The sequence below is a fragment of the Sphaeramia orbicularis genome, chromosome 16, assembly GCF_902148855.1.
Source record: "Sphaeramia orbicularis chromosome 16, fSphaOr1.1, whole genome shotgun sequence".
Classification (NCBI taxonomy): Eukaryota; Metazoa; Chordata; class Actinopteri; order Kurtiformes; family Apogonidae; genus Sphaeramia; species Sphaeramia orbicularis.
In genome coordinates, this window is record NC_043972.1 from 49,960,001 (window position 1) to 49,985,686 (window position 25,686).

At 39.8% G+C, this 25,686-nt stretch overlaps 1 protein-coding gene across 2 annotated transcripts in view; it reads left to right on the forward strand.

The window, feature by feature from the left end:
- Positions 1-633: 633 nt before the first annotated feature.
- ube2e2 (ubiquitin-conjugating enzyme E2E 2) overlaps positions 634-25,686 on the forward strand; it is a 55,174-nt gene continuing 30,121 nt past the window's right edge. The window contains exons 1-3 of one of the 2 annotated variants that reach the window (XM_030158783.1): positions 634-772; positions 3,173-3,356; positions 5,924-5,974. In XM_030158783.1, coding sequence (XP_030014643.1) covers positions 3,181-3,356; positions 5,924-5,974 — 227 coding nt within the window. In that variant the 5' untranslated portion in view covers positions 634-772; positions 3,173-3,180. Of the gene's footprint in view, positions 820-3,172; positions 3,357-5,923; positions 5,975-25,686 lie in introns of both variants that reach the window. The other variant, XM_030158785.1, reaches the window with a different exon arrangement.

A 25,686-nucleotide genomic window follows, 5' to 3' on the forward strand; every position in this document is an offset into this window, starting at 1 on the left:
GTTGCTCATGGTTGTTTGTGTTAGGCTATTCACATTTTTAAAGGCTGTAAACATTTTCACAATAATAATAGTAATAATAATACATCAGTTTTATATAGCGCTTTTCTAAGTACTCAAAGACGCTTTACAAAAAAACAACCAAGGGACAAACATACATCCAATGCAATCCAATACATACAATGTAACTTTTCTTTTTTCACTTTAAAACAAAGAAAAGTTTATTCACAGGTTATTATGTTATTATGTTACTGGTCTAGCCCATTTGAGATCATACTGGGCTGAATGATGAACCTGAACTAGAAGGACTTTGACACCACTGATCTACAGAATCAATAAGTGATCCTCCTGAATTAATTTGAAGTGATGTGTAAATTCTCTCTACAGGAAAAAGACAACGACACAAGTTCCCAGCTCCGTAGAAAGACACACTGGCGACTCGAATGAATCGTAGAGTTAAGTGTAATAAAAGCCGTGACATGAGTGTGATATTGGAGATGTTGGATTGATCCGTCAGGCTGCAGACTGCTCGGCCTTATTCAGGATACTTCTCTCACCAGTGCAGCCCGCGTGCACGAGCAGCGCGCGCAGACAAGGGAGCGCGCGTGGAGGCGGTCCGGGGCTGCCTCAGTTTTCTGTAATCGCTTTTCTGCTGCTGCTACCTCCAGTTAAATAGCAAGGACACGGGAGCGAGCAGACGGCCGTGTGAGGATATACTTTTTACGGTACCTTGGGATTACGACGCGGAATTGCAGCATCGACGGCCAACCGACAGGTAATATCGACACACGCATTCTGCCGCCGCTCGTAGATCCGCGAAAAGTAAGTAAATGTCCCGTGAAAGTGTCGTTTTCCAGTGAAGGAGGAGGAGGAGGAGGAAAAAAGAGGGGGGTGGATGTGTGGGACGAGCCTCCCTTTGTGCCGAGCCAGGGTCACTGCTCTTCACCGCACAATGTGGACACTACAGAAACGGCGGAGGGTCCTGCCGTTGTCCCCCCGCCGCCCGGCCCTCCGCCGGGGGGGACTGTCCTCCATCAGCACCCGCCGTCGGGCTGCTCCAGGACGAGTCCGCCACAGACGCCTTCTCTGCGTATTTTCATTGAGTTTAAAAACGCAGAGGCCTAATTTTGCTTGTTTTTTCCTCTCTTCTATCTCTGAATCCCCCCCCTCCTCTCACAGCACCGAGCCGCGGGTCCTACTTTCCGCCCCCCGCCTTCCCTCCGTCCTCCCCCCGGCCTTGTAACGTTAGCTAGCTCTGTAATGATTGTGATTGCTTTTGTAGGACGGCTCGGTTTCACCCCCCCCCACACTCCCACCTCCCCTTCCACCCCCCCACCCCCAAGAGTCGACCCCTATTGTTTTTCATTCTCGCCAATGTTGACTTGCCAATCAATAAAGTACCGTTTTATCTCCCGAACATCTCAACTTATGTCCGCGGTTCTCTTGGGGCTAACGCGTCTTCACGCCGACCCGGGCATCAGTCGAACCGGGTCCGACGTCCCCATCATCACCGGGAAAGCCGAGCTCTCCGCCACTTCCACACTTGTCCGCTCCACTTCACTGCTCACTTATCTGTTAACGAACAGGTTTTTGTTTGACTCATATTCCAGATTATATGTGTAACACGTTTATTTAGTTTGTGGATAATGTTCAGATAAACGAGGCCAAAGCAGATGGTTTCCTCTGATCTGTCACCGGGGTGTGTGTGTGTGTGTGTGTGTGTGTGTGTGTGTGTGTGGTACTTCAACGGGAATTCAGATTTTAGAGCTGCAACTAATGACTATTTCATGGACTACTGTAACGACTAGTCGACTAGTCAGATTATGGACTGCAAAAAAAAGAAAGAAAACAATGGATCTTAATTCAGTGTACTGCAGCAATAAAATACATCATCCATCCTTTAACAACATTAGGTGCACAACAGTTAAGATGCATAACAAAGTTTGTTAAACAGATATTCAGTATTCAACAAACATTGCAGTGACAATAACACCCCCCCATTAGACAAAAGTGCATTTTGTGCAGAACAATTCCAGTGCCTGCCAAACTTTGTTAAACAAAGCACTAAATACTCAAGAGTTGCAATCAGCAATCAAATAAACATTTTTCCTTAAACAGGGGTGGATGACGTCACTAATGAGCTGACTAATTTTGCTGTCAACTGGTCGACTAGTCATTGCAGCCCCGTCATCTTAATGTGCTAATTTGATCATTCTATCCCGCCCATTTATGATAACATTAACCCCATACCTTCGTATTATTCTGTATTTGTTTAAACCCTGGCAAGCTCTTATCTCTATTTCATTCATTTATTAAGAAATTTCAGGTCGTTCATGGATGTTCATGTTACTCACAATTTTTTGTGATGGGATAGTTGTAAACGTTAAAATCAACACAATGTAATTTTACTTTGTTTGCACTAAAACAAAGAGAAAAGGTTATTAGAGTAGAGGTAGATGTTATTGTGCTACTATTTTACTGGTCCGGCCTGCTTCAGATCATATTAGACAGTGTGTAGCCCCTGAACTAATCTGAGTTTGACTCCCTTGTTCTCAATGAAAAGCTTGAGCTCTGTTTGACTTTGGATTATAATAGTTAGTGTTGCAGTCAGGACACTGAAAACAATCTCCAATGTGTTTTTGGACCATTATTGGTTGTTGTCACAAATTTGCATCCTACCAAAGTGTCTATTTTATGTGCTACAGTCAATTTAACAATCTCCATTTCTTTGCTTGAAAGCAGTAACACATTTTTTAATATATACTTGTATTTAAATTCAGGGATTAAGGGGTTAATTGGTAGGCAGCAGAACCCCATACATCCTTGAGTCTTCAAACAATTCACCCTAGTGACTATAGATCATTACAGAAATGGCTTATTGTCTTACTTTCAGCTTTATGAAGCTTTAATTCACAGTAAAGTGTGTTCATTCATCAGCTCACACCACACATCTGTCTTATCCATGTCCAGTTACACAGTCATTCAATTAAACCCTTTGGCTTTCATGAAATCAACCCAATTGTCTGAGGTGACACAGGCAAGCAATTTGACATTATCATGTGTTTATTTGCTCACTAGAGTGGAAAAAAAAAATTACCTCCTTTCACATCTCAGATGGTAGGAGTGGAGTTGTGACTGTTCATGGAAGTTATTTTTTCTTTTCTTTTTCTTTTAGGGCCCACGATGTCCAGCGAAGTGCAGAGACCGGACGACAGCCCCAGCACCAGCGGGGGCAGCTCGGATATCGAACAAAGAGAAACAGTACCACCGGAACAGGAGCGAGAGCAAGCACAGCCCAAAAAGAAGGAGACTAAGATCTCGAGTAAAACTGCTGCTAAACTTTCAACTAGTGCCAAGAGGTAAAAGCGGGATAAAAAAAACCTGAATATGTGACTTGGGAGTGTTTTACACAATGCTTGTTTGTTAAACTAAGGGCCTCTCCACTCGTGCCCTCAGTGGTGTGAAGTTATATAAAAAGATGATAGTCCCCCCTGGCATTGTCACTTCAAACATCCACGCTGTTCAGTGTGACATTAAACCCACAGAACGAGGAAACTCTCACATTCACTGCACTGCACTGAGGTGTCAGTGCTGTCATTTGGAAGAGGTATTCCTTTCCCACCGTGTTTGTTTAAATGGCTCCACCAACACTACTTACAATCCACCAGTTTTTGCAGTTATTCTAAAAAAAAAAAGCGCAATGACGGGATTATGCAACGCACCCAGCAAAGGTTGGCTGAGGCCGCTGAGTTCTTTTTATAACCACCACTGATGTTATGAACATCTCCCCTTTTTGTATGTGTATGATTCAGTTAAAAGCAGCCTCTGTGAGGGCCTTAAGCACAACAAAAGACAACAAAAGGAGAGGCTGCACTGTTGTCTGAAGTATGTGCTTATGTTAACTTGACTTTAGCAGCAGTAGCAGCAGCGTTTGGATTCAGTCACCCTACACAGTCTGAATCATCGGTTTGCACGCTTAACTGCTGCAGATTCTTACAACAGTCATATTTAGCCCCATGCCTCATCTGCCTTTTAGTTTTGTTTTCATGGCACAGACACATGACTATAATAGAAAAGACTAAATGAATGAAAACCTTTTAATTAGGTTGTGGGTGATATATTTAAAAAAAATGTCATTTAGATACACATTTTCATCTGATTTGACAGTGATTATTAAAACAAATGTCAACATGTAGTTATTTCTCTCCAGTTTAACCCTTAAAGACCCAGTGCTTTTGTGGCAGATCTCAAATGAATTATTCTCCCTATTTAAACTTTCTTAAGTGATTTATCACCAGTTATTATAGTATTGTCTGCTGTATTGTCTTTTTTTTCACTGAAAATCATGTATTTTCCTATATTTAATTCACTGATCATATAGGTGTTCATAAAAGCTCAGATTAAAGTTGATGGTTATTCTATCAGAAACAGAGAAAACTGAAGAAAAAGGTGACTTTTTCAGCAGATATATCAATAACTGAACATAAAACAAGTGTTTTCATCCACTTGTAGAAGATGACGGGGTTTCCATGTTCACTAAGGAGCCTCTGAACATCCAAATGGGTCATATCTGATGACCATGAAAAGATGACAAATAGCGTTTTACACCAATTATTTACATGTATTGATAGAATTAGTGGATCATCAGGTATTAAACATTTTAGATCAGTAGATGGTTTTGGTTTATGACAGATGTTTGGGTTGTTATGGGTTAGAACAAGGCTTTTAAAGCTGGTTACATCCAATGTTAAAGTACATTACCATCACTTCCTTTGTTTGAGGGTGGACCAGTGTTAATATGCCCTTAACTAAGCAAGCAGCACCATACGACTGCATATCATCCCCATCCCTGTCAAATATTAGTAGCACTTATTCCTGTTAGTGTAGTTTCACTGATTTATCCACTGACGGCAGATGAGTCATATCAGTAGGTGCTTTTGGTCACTGGTGGATATTTGGGTCTTTATGAGTTACAGTATGTGATGCAGATGTTTTTGTCCTCTAACAATATGAACAGACAAATTGCATTTAATCAGATGATTTCCATTCTGATTTGGGCCACATCCATATTTGGCCAAATATCACATATAGCTGAGGTTTGTTTTTGTAGTGTGACCTCAGCCTAAATTATCACCTCTGACTTCACTCCAGCCTGACAGTTGGGATAAGTTTTGCTTTATCCTCAACCACATCTCTGTTGTCTGCTCTCAAAGCTTCCTCTTTCACTGCACATCATCTTGTAAATGAAACGGTAAAAGCGCTGACTTCAGTGGCCTCCATGTTTACTTCAACAGCGTGGCCGCAGGTGACACTGTGACACGATTATGTCATACCCTTTTGAGCATTTCAAGTCAGTTCAGGACCGTGACCTGTTCCCACTGGAGTCAGTTATTGGCCACATTTACAACAAGAAAAAGACACAAAAATCCACTCTGAGCAATATGTGAATTGTGCACAAAAGCTGACAGAGTGAATGGAACCTCAGCTTGTCCAGTCATTGTTTCACTATCACGGCTTTGTTTTAGTTTTGAATCATGTTTTGTCTTGAATTATTTCAGTCGATCAGATTGAATTTTTGGACCGTAACTCCTGACTCTCCTGGAATCATTTATTGACTGTTGCAGTTTTATAGCCTCTGATACAGACAACAACCCTGTGTGTATCTGCATCATGTTCCCTATTTATGCCTTACACCATTTTTAGAATATACTCCGTGTCCTGCAGCAGCTAGATCACAATTGAACATTGTGTTGTTAATATAAACTGTAGTTCCTCATGGTGAAAAATGTGATTAAAAGCTCATTTAATGTCTTCATAATCTTGAAACAACATGAACCTCTTGTTGTACACAAATGACTTTGGCTCTCACACTGTAGAGATTTACACCCCAGGCAAAGATTTGAACATGAACCTGTTTGTTTTCCAGGATTCAGAAGGAACTTGCAGAAATAACACTAGACCCACCTCCAAACTGCAGGTAAGAAGATTTTATCTTTTCTGAGTATTTCTTTAATGAGTCATAAGCCTCGAGCTGTGATGAAGTTGAAAAATGTGTTTTTTTCAAGGCTCCTGCAATAGAAAGGCCACACTGTAACGCACCTGCTTTTTGTCTGTTCCTGTAACGCTGATGCTGTGTGTGTGTCTGTGTGTGTGTGTGTGTGTGTGTGTGTGCGTGTCTGTGTGTTTGTGATGGTAATCTCAGGTGTATTTAGAGTAAATCTGGACCATTCAGATGTAGTTCTGCAAAAAGCATGCCGCAACCTCGGTTGAAAGAGCAGCTTTTTTGTGTATTATGTTTTCACTCAAATGGTGGAGAATAAGCGGCAGTGTGACTTTAAACCCCTGTTTCGATTCTCTTGTGGTTCCCCCTCTCTCTGTTGGGGATTTACCACAGACAATGGTTATTGTGTGCTGCTGCCGCGGCTCTCAGCTCTTTGAGGAAGAGATATGGTCACGAGCGAGTGGCGCACCGCATGTACATCAGTCTCTCCTGACGTGAAAAAAGGCTTGGGTTATGTAGCGCAGCCCTCAACGACCAATCTATGTAATATTTTGCATCATTCAGTATGGGGGTCCGGACTTGATTTGATTCTGGAGAACCTCCAATTTAAGTGTGGTTATTTCAACATCCTGATTTTACCTTCTCTTTGTGAACAGATGAATTTACTGATACAATTGAAAATGTGGGTTTTACTGTGACGTCCAGCAGTGATGTTGCAGAATACACTGCATCATACACTGGCCACTGAAAAGCATGGGAAACCTTTGTTAGAGACTTTATGTCTGTTGTGTTTATTTATTTATTTGTGTTTGATGCGTATTTAGCGTAACGGGGCAAGAAAATCCAGTTATCTTTCAGCATGTTGTAATTCAAGTGGTCTGAGAGACTGAGGGCTATAGAAAATCAACTGTGTGATGCAAGTTTTTGGCTAATGCTGGCATATTCAGACAGGTAGGAGGATTTAATACGTGCAGACAGCTATAACTACCAATCAGATTCAGTCAGCATTAAACAGCATGAAACAACATCATGTCATGTATATTCATACTTACATTGCTGTTGCGTGCCATCGGGAAGATGATCCTTTTCACTTGTGAAGTCGAAATTATAAGTGCATTATGTTCAAGTGCTTCTGTTGTCGTAGTGAAATGAAAAATGGCTGACACACAATTTACCATGACCTGCTACTTGGGTAAAACAGTTGTGGACATGTTTATTCTTCTGGGTCAGTGTATCTTTTGGTAATTGGATTTTCTCTTCAGAAACAAAAGAAAAACTAGTGGTTAATTTGATTTACGCTTTAAAATACATGAGTTAAAATTGAATTTCAAGGTGTTTTTCTTTTTCAATGTCAAAACAGACAAACCAATTTTTAAAAAATTGTTTGATTTTTGTTTTTTCTTTCTAATAACAAAAAAGAAAGTTACTACCTGACAGAAATAGAAAAACGGACCAAAAATGCCTTTTTTTTTTTTTTTTTCTTTTTTTCAATTTCTGAGACCAGATGTTATCACTTTCAAGGAAAGGGCGCTAATGCCTAGGTCACAAAGATTCTTATGAATAATGGTTGCACGAAATCTGGACATCGTAGACATGCTCCCTCCACTAATATCAACAAACTCCAGATTTCATACGAACTGGAAGATTAGTACAAACCCATCTAAGAATCTTTGTGACCTAGGCATTAGGGCTCTTTCCTTAAAAATGACAGCAGAAAATGAAAAAAAACTGCCGTTTTTGGTCCGATTTTCCATTTTGGTCAGGTAGTAACTTTCTTTTTTGTTATTAGAAAGAGAAAACAAAAATCAATCCGTTTTTTAAATTTGGTTCTGCTACAGCATATTTGTTTTGGACATTTTTTTTTGCAAATTGTGTACACTATAAATGTGCAGTAGAACGTTAAGAAAAGTATTGTTTATCATTCGTGATGAATCCCTCGTTGCTCGCTGCCATGTTGAAAAGGTCAAAAGTTATTTCATCTCCGCAGCTCCTGTAGAAAACATTTTTCCCAGTTTTCCAGTGGAAGATACGACGTGAGGCGTTCATGTGCAGTTTTCTGGTTTGTAACTTGTGTTAATTCCCATAGAATGTGAAGGCAGCATTTGTCTTTGGACTGAAGGAAGGAATCTACAGAGGGAAGATGTGTCAAACTGGCTTTTTTTTCCACTGTGATCTTTGGCTCCGTCATGGGTGTCAATATTAGGCCTACACCTTAATGCTAAATGCCACATCAAGGAAACCAGCAAAAAGATGACATTTCATTGTTTCAGCCTCTTTCTGTAAAACAAGCGGTTTCACCTTGTTTAGGTCTTTCTCTGTAACAGTTGCAGAGTTTTCAGCTTGGCTTTGCTGTCTCTGATATTTTTTTCTTTCGTTACTTTTTTTTCTGAGTTGACAAAAAGTATATAAATCCGATCAGAACATCTAGCAAAATACTTGTGTCCTTCAAGTACATGATCTGAAAACAAGAGATGTTGCAGTATAAAATATGCCCATTATCACTGCTTATGTGATGTTTATTAAATTCTCTCATTTTGGTCTTGAAGTAACAGCTAATCTTCAAGTCAAAGACCACAATAAGTAGCAGAGGTTGGCTGTAAAGATGCGGTTGTTCTCTAATCAGTGCGTATTTAGATTCGGTTTAATCCAACATACAAAAATAGCAAATATGTTATTATTACTGATATTTTTGAAAATATTTTTAGATATTTTATTAAAATGTAAACTATTTTAGATTTTTTTTTTTTTTTTAATAATAGAAAAGATCTGTGCATGTGCAGACCATCAGGTACACAAAAGTCTTTATCCACTGCTGAAGGAAAATCAGACTCATACAGATCAGTAGTTTGACACTTATTAAGCATTTAGTACAGTTGTTGCGAGGGGCAGCGACTTCTGTCTTTGAAAGTTAACTTAAATAACACACAGTGACACCATCATGGATTATACCTGTGTTCATTACAGTGCAGTAATGACCTGCTGATTCAGCTCTTGAGTGCAAATGAAGAAAGTAAATGGAATGTGGATGTGGTACGACCGGTGAGGACAGTTAAGGAGAATTCTGGGATGCTGGTGCTCACCGTCCATTTTGAAATTGGTTGAATTGTTTTATAGGCGCCTGATTAAAATGATTAAAGAAAATAGCTCGGTGTGACTCATCTGGCGATTTGGAGCGACTACACCCCAGACAGCCTTGTTTATTGCATGAATTAATCCCCCCCCGCTGGGTCTCATCAGAACCCCGGCATCATTAACGATAAACATTGAGCTAACCTTTTCATTCCAGCTCACAGCCCAGTTCTGTTATTGTACTGAAGGCTAACAGAGATGTTGTTTTTCCTCGAGGACTCTAATCTATTTCAAACCCCCCACACACACACACACACACACACACACACACACACACTCCCCCCCACCCCCATCCCTCCCTTCCACCAAAAAACTAGGTTGGCTCACACGAAGGATTTAGCTGGAGGACACGAGTAAGTCATTTGAAAGTAAAATAATCGCTAGCGGAAATTTCACAGTCATCGTCTTAGTGGGGAACTAGTTGCCTGGGAAACAATTAAGCTTCTTCAAGATAATCCTTTCTGTGTGTGTGTGTTCCCTTTCTGTACAGTCAAAATGATACGAAAATCGAATAATGTGTTTTGTGCGATGCATCCAAATAGATTAGCCCTGTGTTAACAATGGCAGAGGGGGTCAGACGTGTCAAAGGAAATTTCTCATGCAAGCAATCATTTACATAGTCGAATGGATGTGCACGGCGGCGGAGCGAGTGTCATCATTTGTATGCCGCACGCTCGTCGCTCCCGGCCAGGTTAGCCTGAAAGGTTATTCATTTCAACCCCCCCCCCCGCCCTCCTGAGACAAATGGAGTCACAGACTGTTCCACCCCAGCCCCCACCCCACCCTCCTTGTTCAGGAGCCAAGCAGAGAGTTGTGTTAAAAAGAGTCACTCCAGTACATTTGGTGAACGCCGCACCCCCCAGGGCTGGGTGATGATGCTCAGCTGTCTGAGGACCCCCACCACCTCCTCCTCGCCACTTTGTCCAGGCCGTCCTGATCATGTGGTTAAAATCCACACCTACTGTCTCCTCCTCTGTATCATCTTCGAGGCGACTAAAGACTCTGCAGTTGTCCCCTCCACTGCAACATGGAGAGTCCTGCTTGTTGTGTTCCAGATGAAAGCTGAGAGCCAGAATGAATCAGTGGAAGTGTGAAGGATCTAATTTAATAACACATCTGTGACAGGAGGTGTCCGTTTAAGAAAGCAATCCGCTCTTTCTATTAAAATCCCTCCAAGGCTGCTGTGTTAATTATTTATTTATTTAATGCCTTATTTAATAGTACAACCTGAAGTTACGTTAACTAGACATTTAGTTTTCTTGGCCCATTTCAGATTTTTTTTTTACATTCTAACCTGATTGTGATTTTTGTGTAAAGGACCAGGGTTTTCCTTACCATTGTAAGCCTCAGTTGATTGGGGTAAGATTTAAGCCACATTCAACTAAAAAGTCAATGCATCAATATGAACAGGATGACTTTTCCCACCTCTTATGTTTGTAGTGGGACTTCTTGAGTTTTGTCTTAAAATGCCGTCAGCCTGACCCCCCTCCAAAAAAGTCCCATATTATAATATGTAGTTTGAGCTTTCACTTTGATTTAGAGCTGCTGTTATTGGTTATTTTTGCAATAGATGAATCTATTATTTTCCTCAGATTCGATTAATTTACATGATTATTTGAATAGGAGAAAAAATAGTGAAATGTGTCATGACAATATAAAAGTATACATGAAAAATCTATTGATATAAACATCGACAAACTAATGAGATCTACCAACAATATGTGCACTGCAGTCTTCAACATATTTGGATCCAACTTAAGATGGAACTAACATACAACTGGAAAAATAAAGACGAATATTTTTAATGTTTGTGTAAAAGATTAAAAGTTTAAAGGGGTAAGTGATGGTTCTGTTGTAGAAAAGTGAACATATAGGCATGTTCTGCCTTTTTGTCCTTGTGTCTTCTGAGCTACACTCTTGTTTGTGGTGATCCTGGCGTCATGTGTATCACAATAAGTGTCTGTGGGAAACACAACAGTGGAACCAATCTTTAGCGGCAGTGAAATGAACAAAGCTTTGACTCAGAAAATTTGTAATTGAATAATTTTTCCATCTGATTCCAGTCGTTTTATCTCTGTTCGGGTCGTGTTTAAGAAAACATTTTACTCAAATGATCTGCTGTTGTTTTATACAACTCAGAGAGATTGTTTTACTGACTTTTCTGTGGATTCATAAAGCTTGAGCCAGTTGGTCGCCTCTACACTAAAGAAAATGCCTTTTAGCAGATCTAGGCTATGCCTTATGATGTTATGGTATCTTATGTTATGATATATATATTATTGTGTTATATATGTTGTAATGTGACGATGTCTAGCATGTGATGGGCTGCTGTATCTTCCTGGTTTTTCCTTGGGTTTCAGAGGCTTAGGTGCTGTTAAAGGTCCATTTACAGGACAGTTATCTTTTTCAATACCAGTGTAGAATTTAGCACCATTTTTATCACACCACTCGCTGAAATGCACTAAGGGCTACCTGTAGTGATTAGATCAGGGAAAAGTAATTTTTGGATGCTCTCCCCATTGATTTTTACATTAGTTTGGTTTAGTGTGTGTTGCACCCAAGCTAATGGGAGAAAAAACCTTATCTCATTAATACTGCTCTGTCACAAGTCACACTCTTTACAACAGTATTTGTTATCAGTTGGATAAAAGTTTCTGTGCAGGTAGGAAATTTGTATGAAATCAACCGACAAGCATTGAGAAGAGAGTGTGATGCCAAACAGAGGTAATTCCAAATGGGAATTGTTTGTATGGATTTCCAAATCAGTGTTGATTCTCAGCTGTATGAGTAATGCTCTCTGTCTTTCAGATGTCAATGACTTAAAACTGGCTGTAAATGTATCAGCAGTGGGCGTTTTAAAAACTCCTATGTGGTGCAAACAAACAGTACTTTAGTGCTATATCACTAAACGGTAAAATGCAACCAAGTATTTTAATGTGTCTCTGAGCTTTATCTCCCCCTCTGTATTGTGACAGCTTGCTCGTCACCTTGGCAGTCGTCATGCATCAGACAAACAGAAACATGTTGAAGCCCACGAGGATTTGACACGGCAATTATTCTCACTGTCATACACTTCAAGTATATTGTACAGACATCTCGTGCTGTTGCACCTATTGATGGAAATGAAGCTGTGTTTGAAAGGAGCATTGTTTTCCTCCCTTCGAGTTGCACAAATATTGCAATGATTTTTACAGGCATGGAAATCTTTGATACGATGAACTTTAAAGAGAAACATAGCAAAGGAAGAAAGATGTCTGAATAAAATGAGTTTGGGAAGCCAGAGCCGTTTATATAGGGGCTGTCGTCTTCTATATCCTGTTGTCTTGCTGTTAAGATAATGAATACAATGACAGAATGTGTGGAGTCAGAGAACGTGTTTTGTGCTTTTTTTTGTCCTTTTTCTCTGTATCTATGCATCATGTGTTCCTCTCTACAGTTAATGCATGACATTGCACCAAATCTTACAACACAGATACAACAGAATTATTCTACAGTGTGTCACATTCCCACCTGAATCATACTTTATCTTCTCAGTGATTCCTCTCCTGTCAAAACAAGCCTTTCCACCCTGTTTTCTTGGTTTATATTTTCTTACCTATCACTTCTCTGTTGTACAGTTCCTTGGTCATTGAATTACAGGAACCGATTAAGCTGTATTTATTATCCAGATAGTGTGTTTGTGACTGGTAGACTTACTGCTTTTCCTTGCCTGTAATGCTGATCCTTTGGTTTTATGGAAGTTAGGGATGGGAAGATTATCCAATATGTCCTGAAACACTGACACGCATGTGCATGATCCAATTGCACCGGTAGAGAAGTTGTGAGTGAATGAAAATTTTGGAATGATATCAAGATGCATCGGTTATTGAATGTTTGTATCGATAAAATCTGATTCATTCAACAGAATATATTTTTACTTGCATTTAAAAGTTTTACTATTTATTTGTGTAAAGTTTTTCTCTTCTGAAGACCCCAGTTAGTGTGTGCCACGGTTCAGCGGATGTGTACACTGCACACTAGAGTATGAGCTCCACGGTTACACTGTGGCATGTCCACCGTGGATGAATACTATATTGTGTGTGGATATACAGTTATGTGGAAAAAGTTAGGATGCCCCCCTTTTACATCTTAATTTTCTTCACCATATCTAAATATCTGGAATTTTTATCTTTATTTATCTAATGGTGTCTTTTTTAAATGTTTTTTTCAGCAGCGCAAAAAACATATTTACAGCAACATTCAGCATTCACCGTAGCTTTAAACCTGGGTTTGACCTGGTGGATGTCAAATGACCACAGTGGAGGAAAAACATAAAATTCCATAAAAACAAACCCCTGAGTGTGGTTCTGTGTCAAGCCTTTTGAATCACAGAACAGGGGGATGCTTTTAATGTTACCGGTGACATTCAGCAGAACAGTCCATCACAGAAGAAGTAGACAAACCAATTACTTCTACTAAAGCAACTGGTTTTAAATAAAGGCTGTATATTAACTATCAAGTCCACCTACTTTTTCCATCAGGTTGTCAGGAGATATTTTGGGAAATACAAGAAAGCACTAACTGAGGTACAAGAAGATAAGGGTTGAGAGCTGGTTCGCACAAAAGGCATTTACACTCAATCCTTGAACATTACAAACTGATAGCAGTGGAATAAGATCTTTTTGGTTCATTTAAGACACTTCCTTTATTGAACTGCTTCCCTTTATTTTGGTGAAGATGACAGAATCAAATACCGAATGGCATGAAATAACTGATATGTTTAAAAATGTCAGCTGTTTTTGTAATTCATGAGTAGCATGTATCAGTCATTTTTCATGCTAATGCCTCTAATTTCACCTATACAGTTGTTCAGATTTAGTGTTTTCCTTTGTGAATCTTTGGTCTGTGGGTTAGATTAATCAAGGACTTTGAATGTACTGTATAACATGACACCACCAGTTGGCTTTTGGGGCTTCATGTGTGTTTTGGCTAGTGCCATCTTTGCATTTGGGAACTAGAGATGACCATATTTAAATAAAAGGGTGGAGCTGGGGGAATGTGAAGGGTGAAAGCTCACCAAGCTAACACTAACACAAACATAGCACTGCCACACACTAAAACATAACCACATTTATAGTAGGACTGATGGGGAAAAAAATATTAAAATTTCATTTTTTAAGTTTTTCAGTTGAGTCCTATTATGTTTAAATACAATATCTCAGGAGGGGCTTGACAGTATGTCCCAAAATTTGTCCTCACATGTTCATTTGGACTTGAAGATGAGGAGAAATGACTTTGGCAGCCAAAGGTCACCTCGACTTTATATTTGTCTATTTTAATAAATGCAGACTCTAAGGACAGCCTTCAAAGAATTTCTCAAATTCAAAACAAATGTTTACTTGGACTCAGGATGAACTAATTAGATTTTTGGGGTCAAAGGGCAAGGTCACTGTGACCTCCAGAACACACATCTTTAACCATAGCTGCTAGTAACTGAGAAAACTGCATGAACAGATTATAATGCAAGGACAGTGGATGCATCTCATGCAACTTTCTGTCAATGTCCACACAGCAGACATCAAGAAAAATGGTTTTACAAGAGCAATAAATGACAAAAGAACCACCAGTAGACTCATCAAGGGGCTCCAATAAAGTGACCAGAGAATGCATCCGTGAAAGAAATGTTGGTATTTCAAGTTTAATGGAAAGTTTAATGGAAGTCAGTCGGATCCAGGTTTTTTCTGGAGTCGGCACGTTGTGACTGTCAGCATTTAAGCATTGAAGACACTTTGAAGCCGTGGTTGTAATGAATAGTCAGTTAGTTGATCCTCATGAAGTACTTCATTATTACATTTGTGAGCCATGAAATGACTGTAGTCTCCCCTTCTAGCTCTGAATTCAATAGGTATGCACCCAAAACAGATCTGTCAATCCCTGATGACGTCATGCAAACTGCAGATCAGTCTTTCACAGGACAAGCAGCTGTTTCCTCTGTCCTGTGTTTATTGCTTTACAGCTTTAACATGAATATGGATCTCCATCATTATCACTTGTCTCCAAGTAACAAGGCCATGTTCATTGTGGATTCAGACCTCTAATTCTGTCCTTGCTGATGGGTTCATCTTCACATCTGTGATGGTTGCATATATGTTTTGTTCCATGCCTGTAGGGGATTAGGTGCAGGAGATACACACAGTATAATTTTTCAGGGCATTACCATTAAGCACAGCAGGAAGGGGTATTAATATTCATGAGGAGGTGGGGGACAGAGGGAAGGGGACAGAAGGAAAGGGGGATGATCCTCTCAGATGGTCTCTTGGGTGTTCAGGTTGATCACTGTATTGTGCATGACAACAGCAGTGAATTATTAGGTTGGATCTGGGACGTGATGTCAGATTTTAGCAAGTACGTAACTGAACGCTCTGCAATGACGGCTACACTTGACCTTGGGTGAGTCAGCCCTAATCGATGTCTTGTTCCATCGTCACTGCCTTTATAAGTATTGATGAATTGTCATTACCCATCTGCATCTGACCTTTGAGTGATGGTCCTCTGCATAAAAGCTTCATTAAAGGTTGGAATCTCCACTAGCTTTGCAACTAGATTTGATTAAATTTCTCAGGTTAATTATTTGATTACACAATGATTCATTGGAGCATTTCAATTTATTGCATCCTGAGTTTTCTATAGCACTACCTTTTCATTAATTAATTAAAGTAGTCGGATAAATTGGAGCTGAATTTTATTTACAAAGTAGTTTCAGCAGTTTTAAACTGTTTCATCTTTCCGTCCCATTATCTGTGACCCACAGTAGTAGGTCAACGTGACACATCTAACCTTAATGGTAGCAGCTCTTTGGAATCAGAATCTCTATCAATGAGGAGAATAAAAGAGTAAGTGTTTCTAGAGTACAGTAAGCTTAAAGAAATTTTCAGGCGAAGGGGGATGCATGCTGATTGGTAACAAATTGGCCACCAATTCAAGGAATGAAGTGTACCTTAAAGTTGTAATGCCACTGATGGCCACCAGATGCTTAATCCAGAAAGGTCTCCCATTGAATGTATTGAAGTTTTCTCTAAAACACCAAATCATTTTATTAAGACTCAGTTTGCCTGCCTGCTGAGTCAGGAGCCTCTGTTGGTTACATAAAACAGCTCAGCTCTATGAGTGGTTTTAATTAGATATACACATAAGACCACCACATGATTTTGGTACTCAAATGTTTGATGTCTGTGAGCTAACTTTTATCATTATCTTACCTATCACCACTCATTATTCCCCCAGCTCCACCCAGTTGTCCAAGTATAGTAATTTCTCCAAAAATCCAAGCTGCTGACAGCCAAAAAGACTCCTAGCTTCTAAAACCAATGACATCATTGTAGCTCTGTCCACTTGTACGTGGTCTATGGTCTTACCATTTTCAGTTAAATGATCCACTTCTTTGTCATGCCTAGTACTCTTTTACACCAAAACACAACATATACTGTACTGCTGGGGTGTCCAATCCTGGTCCTCGAGATTTACTATCCTGCATGTTTTAGATGTATCCCTCTTCCAACACACCTGATTCAAATGATAAGCCTATCATCAAGCTCTGCAGAAGCCTGATAATAACTGTCAGGTGTGCTGGAAGAGGGAAATATCTAAAACATGCAGGATAGTAGCTCTCGAGGACCACGATTGGACAGCCCTGCTGTACTGTATATCAACCCAAAGAAAATAAGCAGAATTTAGTGAACATATGGGTTTTGTTTGAGTAACGAATGCTTTGGAAAACAGGGACTTGTAAATACCATGACGGTGTTGCAATGACTTCAATTTTATGTCTTTTATATCTGTCTCTGTAATACTTGGTGCTGACTGAGCAGTTTTTGAGTAATAATAATGTTGATGACACATCATAGCTTTCGCTGGGAAAAGGGTTAAAAATGGCAATGAAATTGCCTGCTGTCATGTTTCCATCAATGCCAGTCAGAGCTGTAGCCAATAAACACCCATGACTGCAGAGACATTGGACTTAGTAATGAATGCTGATTGTACTTGATTGTGCCTTTACACAATGAAGACAAAGGCCAGATGTTAGTGGGTATATTGTTCCATGTGAAAAGGCTAAATAGTGTCATGTTCTTCTGTTTAACAGGGTTCTTTAAATTCCACTGTTAATGTTTTAGGTATGGTTTTCAAAAATAGTTTCAAGACAGCATTTGAGAGATGGTACATGTTATTGCAGATTAATATACCTTAATTTTATTCTACTTCTGTACTCTTGTATGCAGCAGGATGGTTTATGTGGAACTGACTCAGAGTAATGTAACGCATTTTCAAGGTAATGGAGGAACACGTCACCAAGTGAGGCTGTGTGGCTCACCGATGTGTGTTTAATGGTGTTAGGCAACAATGGAGCTCTGTGGTGATGACATGGGGGAAGTTATGTCATGCTTTGGCTACAATGGAAGAATCAGGCCAGTGTTGGTTTTTGTCTTTTCATGGGACGTGGTGACAGTAGGCAAAATATTGTGCTTGGCAAAACGCAACAAATATAACCCTGTACGTATGTAAATTCCTGCACAAACTATTCTGCCAAATGGAAAATGACCACTGAAATTACAAACAGCGCTGCAGATGTTTATTTGTTCTACACATGCAAATGACGATGATGGGGGTGTTGTACAGAGTGAACTGCATCATCGTGGGTCATTCGCGCCAGGTCTGTGAGCACTAGTTTTCGCTTTAGCAAGAGTTTGTAATGTGTTTTTCTGACACTTTAACCTTCAAAGATCCGAACATCCACCATCAACCCAAAGCATCTACTGATCTAAAATGTTTAATACCTATCAATCCACTAATCCTATAAATATATGTAAATAATTGCTGTAAAATGCAGTTTGTCATCTTTTCATGGTCTTCAGATATGACCCATTTGGACGTTCAGAGGCTTCATAGTGAACATGGAAACACCCTAATCTTCTATAACACTGATACACCAGTGAAAATCTTGTAGTTTGGTGGATGAGACACTTGTTTTATATTCAGTTAATGATGTAGTTTGTTGAAAAACTCACTTTTTCAGTTTTCTCTGTTCTGACACAGTGACCTACGTATGAATTTACTCTTTTATGAGCATCTACTGTACATGATCATTCAATTAAATAAAGGAAAATACCTGTTTTTCACTGAAAAATGCAAAATGCAGAGGATAATATTTTAATAAAAGTTGAGAAATCACTTGGGAAAGACAAAAACATCATTCAGAAATTGTGGCAAAAATAATTATGGTTCTTTCTTTCCTTCTTAAAGTCATGATGCGAGAATTGAAACAACTTTGGATGGCATTCAGCTATGGCATGCAGCTTTACTGCGTAACTCTTTGGCAGATATGAAAATACTAGTTTTTTTAATTTAGTATACTAAGTTAGCAAAATAATCAAACAGGTGAGCAAATTTGTCTTCAGTAGATCATGATTTGAAAAAATGCCTGAGATGATTTGAAGTTAAATGAAGATATTTCAACCTCGTACAAGAACACAATGTTGTGGCTAACGGCTTGACAGTGACACATAGGACTGCCATTTTAATTGTATGTCCATCTGCTGAAAATCATTTCTACCCAAGGAAACCAGTCTGCCATTATTTTTTCTGTTCACACAAAGTTTTAAGTGGGAGGAAAACTGTGTTTGCTCTTATAGACAGAAGGTAATATTTGCTTTCCCTCTGACATGGGCCTGACTTTAATTTATCCTTAATGTTTTCCAGTGCAGCACTTTGTTTGACAGCAAACGTGGCCCTGTCTTGATTCATGTGTATCATTGAATTCTCAATGTCCTCATTTGTGTGAGGGTAGTTTTTCTGGCAAAACATTTGTCCAGGATGTTATTAATGGGTTCGTGGGGGAAACGGAGTATCGAGCATGGCGTGTGGACATTTGGTGGTGGAGTGTTGCCATTATAGCACCAGTTTCACAGAAGCTGTTGAGGTCATTGAGAGTGACTGAATGGTAATCTGAGGCTGACATGAAAGCAAACAGAAGAATCTTTGGCAAGCGAACAAACACAATAACTTACAACTAAACAATCGCTCTGAGATCCTATTACCTCTATGAGTGCACTGCAATCTGAAAACCTAATAGATTTCCCTCTGAGGTCATAAATTACAGCTCCTGCCAAGACGATTTAAAGTGTCTTACTGACATATTTGCAGTTGAGGGGATAAAATGTAACCGCCCTGAACATTCTATTATAGAGAGTAAAATGAATAATAACTGGTGATTAACATCCCACAGGAATGGCCTTTTCTCAGAGCTGATTTGTTTGCTTCAAAATTGTGTGGTACCTACAGGCCTCAGAGTGGTAATATGGTGTTGAGGGAACAGGGCAGTAGAGTATGAGGCTGCACAGCAGACCTGCAGCTCATCCCATTCTGATCACTGACCTTTTGGCAATAAGTCCTTTCCCTTGGCCACAAAGCCAAATGACTGCCCAGAGAGAAGGGCCCACACAGACTCACTCTCATTAACACTCAATAGACTTTGGAGCAGAGCTTTGGCATTACATATATTACCGTCTCATACTCTCGATTGATTTAGTTTATAAACTGCACAAGTTTGTCTCTGAGATGAATCTCATTTTTCTGCAGTTCCCTCTCATAAAGCCACATTCCTTTGAATTAATAGAATGATCATCAAAGCTGGTATTCACATTCCTACCACAATCAGAGTTTTGTTTTTGTTTCTGTTGATGCAATATCCAAACGTAAATGGTCTCTTTGGTCTTGAGCAAGCCACTACCTTAGTGGTCTCTCAGTACTGAAATGAAAACAAACATTCATCTCTTTATTAGGGCTGTAACTAATGACTATTTCAGTAGTCGACTAGTCAATAGCCACTTTTACACAGGGATCCCAGAAAAAAGGCGAGATGGTGATCCCACCATCTTTCCACCTTTGACCGATTTACACAGCCAAGCCAAAGGAGTTACAGAAGTGAGACAGGCTGGACTTGTACACAGCGAATCTGCATTCCAGAATCAAAGAGGCGGTGACGCAGTACATCGTATAGTGTGACGTATAACTTGTGTGTCAGAAATACCCCAAGTGTAGCGGTGTTGTTAACCTTTCCAGAGTCGGCCTGTTTTTCACCATTCCACAACACAACACAGTAAAATAGGCTGTGAAGGTCATGGGGTCTGAGTCCAGCCTGACCCTGATCCAGAATGATGGTCCATCAGCGTGAGAAGAGAGGTGGATGAAGTGATTACCCAACATACCTAGTGCCTACAGCACAGGCCTGTGGGGGGCAGTACTATGATCTGAGGTTGTTTCAGTTGATCAGGTCTAGGTTCAGCCTCATTGTGTCCAAAAGGTGGTCAGTGAAATATCTGAGTGTAGGACTGTTTTGGCTCTGCTGTGTATTTCTTGAAAAAAGTTGATGATTTGTAAATGGAAGTTATTTGGAGCCTGTGTGAATCAAGCATCAGTAGAGATACACTTTAAGATACTTGTGCACTGGCTTTAGCTCCCAGTCATAGTGGTGAATCTCTGACCTTCAAACCTATTTGCATGTCAGCACAAATTAGAACTTGTTTTATTCAGGCCATGCAAATGTTTATAAGTCACCCCATCCCCCTTGCTTTGCACACACACACACACACACACACACACACACACACACACATACATACACACACACTTCCTCAGTAACTCCTCCTAAGTTTGTCCTAAAAGGAGTTAAAAAGCTACCTCATAATTAACTTAAGATTGATATTTCAGACATTATGTTTTTAATTTCTGCCAAGTCTGCTTTGACCGGCACATGTGTGCACTTATGCAACTAGATCATTTTTTTTTCTGTCATTGTGTCATCCTCCAGCGTACACACAGCTAAGTGATATTCCTGTGACTCATGATGTTGTGCTGTTTCCTTTATGCATAGTCTGTGTATTATAGTATGCTCTGCATTATACATTTTTAGCCTGAGGCAAACATTTGCACAGCATAAAATGCCGGCTGCATGCCGCAGCTCAGATGCAGAGAAAAAGAAAACTGCTTACCACACCAAAAAAAAAGCCCTCTGTTGTACCTTGGAAGTATCATGGTGAATTAGAGAGCAAGGCAGAGGATAATAAACAGATCCCCTGTTTTATTTGCAGCTTTGTTAACATGACTTTAAACCCCAGTGAGGAGAAAGCGTCTAGAGTTATAGTGCAGTGCTTGAAACCTCTCTTTTGAAGCATATACGGTTCAGTACACACAATGTTGTAGATTGCCCAGCATGCGAAACTGCCTTTCTGTGGGAATGAAATCATGTTATTCCCCTCGACTTGGAAAGCGTGCATACACCTACTCAACCATTTCCCTTGTTACTGGATAAAACCATCCGGTCAGTAATTGCAGTATTCATTGTGCAGATGAACATTAAAAGGCTTGATTAAAAAAAAACAAACCATGTCATTTGAGGCAGTACAGAGAAGACAACAGAGGAAGGAGGTGTCACCTCGACTGTTGAGATACACAGTAATTGGTCTTGGGGCTCTATTCACGGTCAGGGGGAAGAGAAGATTGCTTCATTAAAGTTCCTCGTCTGATAATCGCAGCAGCAGCCAGCACAGATAGAAAAGAAGATTTTAACTGAATGACTGTGCTATTAGGGGAAAAAACGTCTGTGGGCACTAAAGTAGAATGGCAAATAATGCAGGTAATGACTTTATTTGCACACTGCGGTGTTCACAAGCTCCAAATCAAACACATTCACATTCAGTTATTTGTTTACTTTCCTGTTTTATTTATCAGTCTCTAGGTGCAGCATTGGGCTCAAGTAAACAGCTCACCATCTGACAGGCTGCTCCGGGACCACACTGTTTTATGCTCTGTTGTACCTCTGAAATGGCTGATGGCAGTTGTGACAGCAGTTTATTTTGTTTTCTGACCTTAAATGTTGGTATATTACACATATGTCTGTCTAGTCTTTTCAGTCTATTTGAAACTGATAGATTTCAAATATGGTTGTAAAGGGTTCATGGGGTGTATTCAGACCTGCTTCGTTTGGTCCTTTTAAAATGGACCAGAGTTTGTTTCCCTGGAAAGTCTGGACGTTTTTTTTTAGGTGTGAATACAAACATGCAAACTCTGATTCGAACCAAACAAGCAAGACCACCTCTTCTAGGTGGTCTCAGTCCATTTCCAAATGGACTCTGGGCCAGTTTACTTCTGGTGTGAATATTACCAGCCTCAAGCCAAAACAAACCAAGGAACCATGCACCTTTTTGTGCTTGATGAGCCACTGTAGCCACGTGAAAACTAGTGAAACAATTAAATAATTTCATTTAAATGTAATAATTTAATGTTATACTTGTTTTTAACTCGTAATGTTGTGCCTTATACCTGATATGTTGTCTTCTTACTGCTAGCATTTTGTGGTTTAGGGCACACAGGGCACATCTGACTACAAGAAGCCATCAAGCAGCATGCCTTTGCAGAATGACATGCAAAACATTGACAAACTGGCTCTGAATGAGCTGTTCTTGACAGTTAACATTATTTTCGTAAATTTGTGTCTGTAAAAATAGAATACATATTCTGAAAACAATAATTGCACATAGGACCTCCATGTTTGTTGTCATCAACACCCGCTGTCTCTGATTCACCCCGCCCCCGACTTTTCTGTCCAATACCAGTGCAGTTCGTCCCATACATGCTTCTGTTTACAAATTTTGGTCCACTAGCAAAAAGTGCAATGAGAATGTGATCCGACCCAAATGAAAAAAATGAAGTCAGCATACAATCCAAACCAAATAAGCAGACCAAAGGACTTTCCAGGTGTGAATACACCCATAGTTTCTTAATGGAGTCTTCTTTCCATGTCATTGACAGCAGATGTACCAGTGACAGCTTTTTCACAGTGGAAGGGAAAAATGGAACTCTGAGCAGTGCTTTTGCATTGTCCATTCATATGTTCACTATTTTCCAAAGAGTCATACATAAGCCATCGCAGGATTCAGTACACAGCTCAATAACAAACCTGCCACTGTTGCCACTTTTCTACCAACATGGAACCTATGCCATTCTAGTTTGTGCATCTAATTTTGATGTATTTATTTTAGATAGAAGAAAAATACATTTGTTCAAAACTTGATTAATTGGTTCCCAGCTGAACCAAAGATAATAGACCTGATGTGACTTGATGTGGCTTGTCATATTCTACAGAAAGGACAGAGGAGACAGACATGAAAAGCTCTTGATGGATGTTTGGTTCGTTAAATCTTGTGAAAAGCTATGAAGTAACACAAGACTAGTTTAAGATTTGGTCAAGGCTTGTTTCTCAAATTCAATTAAAAAAAAAAAAAAAAAAAAAAAAAACTACCTTCTAAAAATGAATGCAATTCTGCCAAAAGGGCTTATTACCTCCGCCAAGGAGGTTATGTTTTTGCCAGGGTTTGTTTGTCTGTCTGTCCGTTAGTGTGCAACATAACTCAAAAAGTTATGGACAGATTTTGATGAAATTTTCAGGGTTTGTTGGAAATGGGATAAGGAAGAAATGATTAAATTTTGGTGGTGATCGGGGGTGGGGGGGCCCACGGGGGGGGCCACTGATCAGCCTTGGCGGACGTCTGCGGTCTCCGAGTGCTTCTAGTTCTCATATTATTCATTGTTCAAAGCATTCCATTGATGATGCATGTTGTATTACATTGATTCCACTCAAGACTGAAGGACCAATCCTCCAAATGGCACCAAGTCCAATCCTAAACAGAACAAATTCAAGAACCATTAAACAGGGCTTTACCTGCAGGGCTTTACCTGCAGGGTTTTCCCTGTGTTTTTAGGGGACTAAGATACTGGGTTCCAAAATGTTCCTTACATTTGTGGAAGACACGGGTGAGGCAAGAAAATGTTATATATTTCAAGGGGGAAAAAGGAGGAGATTCTCATAATTTTGTCCATTACATAATTTTTGTCCATTATTACTGTCATATAATGGCACAAAAAATTGGGAATGTTTAGGTAGCAACACCACACAAAAAAATAAAAACAAAACTTAAGTCCATTTGCAGCCATGTAACATGGGAAAAGCTTTGTCCATTCATTCATACATTCACTCATTTTGATGCTCAGAATGGCTTCAGAGCTTCACCTAAGCACTGTAAACGTTGGGGAAAACCTGTATTTCAGCATTCTCACAGAGTACTTCAGCTAAACATATTGAACACTGTACTGTATGTTTCTCTGACAGGGAATCATTTTCTTAGATGACCAACACTTGTATTTTTTGGATGGTAAAGCTTGATAAGGCCAGATGATTTACTCCACCTTACACCAGGTCACCAGCAATAGGGCTACATTTGAGCCATGTTTGATCTGATGTAGTGAAGGTCATGTTGTAGCTACGTCTCTGATAAAAACTAGAAGATGTTCCCTTTCAGATGAATTCTGATATGTGTATTTCAACCTCACACTTGCTCTGTTATAAGCCTAATGCTTCCAGGCTTCCCTTTGAGACTAATGAAAAGGGTCATGCTGAAGACTGAAGGTCATTTCTATCAGTGATTAAAATGCTGATTATTTTTGGCAAATAACTGTTGCTTACTTGACAAGTAGCTGAGCAGTGAGTCTTCATGTTCTGCACGTCGGACTACTGTGGAGTGTTCCCAGTGTTGCCTTTGATGACTGATTTGCATATCCCATCTTAATGTATCTGAATTTGTTTATTTTGACTTGTCTTTAATCATATGTTGTGTCAGTTCTATTTGTGTGTGTGTTAAAGTTTGTTTACTTTAACTCCATTAGTTTTGGCTGTGGTGGTTTCGTTTCCCAGTGATGTCTTTGATGTAGGAATGTGTGCTTCATTTTCACTGTAGACTATGGTGTGATGCCAAAATGACTTTCTTATTCTTGGTCATAGGTAAACAGTGTTGGAGTACGTTAACCGGGAAGCGAGCTGTCTTTTTGTATGTAAACGTAATTGGAGCATGTGAATTGATCCGATGTCTATGAAGAGGATAAGTGAGCACAGGCCTATCTCATGACTAAATCTCTTTCATCATCTTAACCTGAGCCCTGATGTGTGTGGGAATTGGCTTTCAGTGACAATAACTGCAAAGACAGGTTAGCTCTTTGGCACAAATTAGCCTAGCTCTCATGCCGCAAGATAAAGGTTATCTTTTTGCATCGGTGCCGATCTGCAGATTGCCCTGTATAAGAAATAAGTCAGTGTGGATGATTAAATGGCCAGAGGACAGCCTGGTCTCACATATTGCATAGTATCATGGGAAGGAAAAGGTCATTCAATATATATGGAAATCATTACTGCTGTGTGTGATTATGGGCACAGGCTGGTTAGTTTTCTGGAACTGGGAAAGCAGGCTTGCGGTAGAGTCAAAACAGACCCTCTATGATCCACCAGGAAACTGTTTTCTTAATAGTACAGCTGAGTTCTGTCTCAGCGGATCGCCTCGGTTCCAAATTGTTGAATCCTTCACAGCTTTGTGAGCAATGATGATCACTGTGTTCAGGTGAAACACTGAACAGTGTCAGTGTAGGTTGACCTGCTCCCTCACAAACACTGGTTTATGACTCAAACATGGTGACCACAC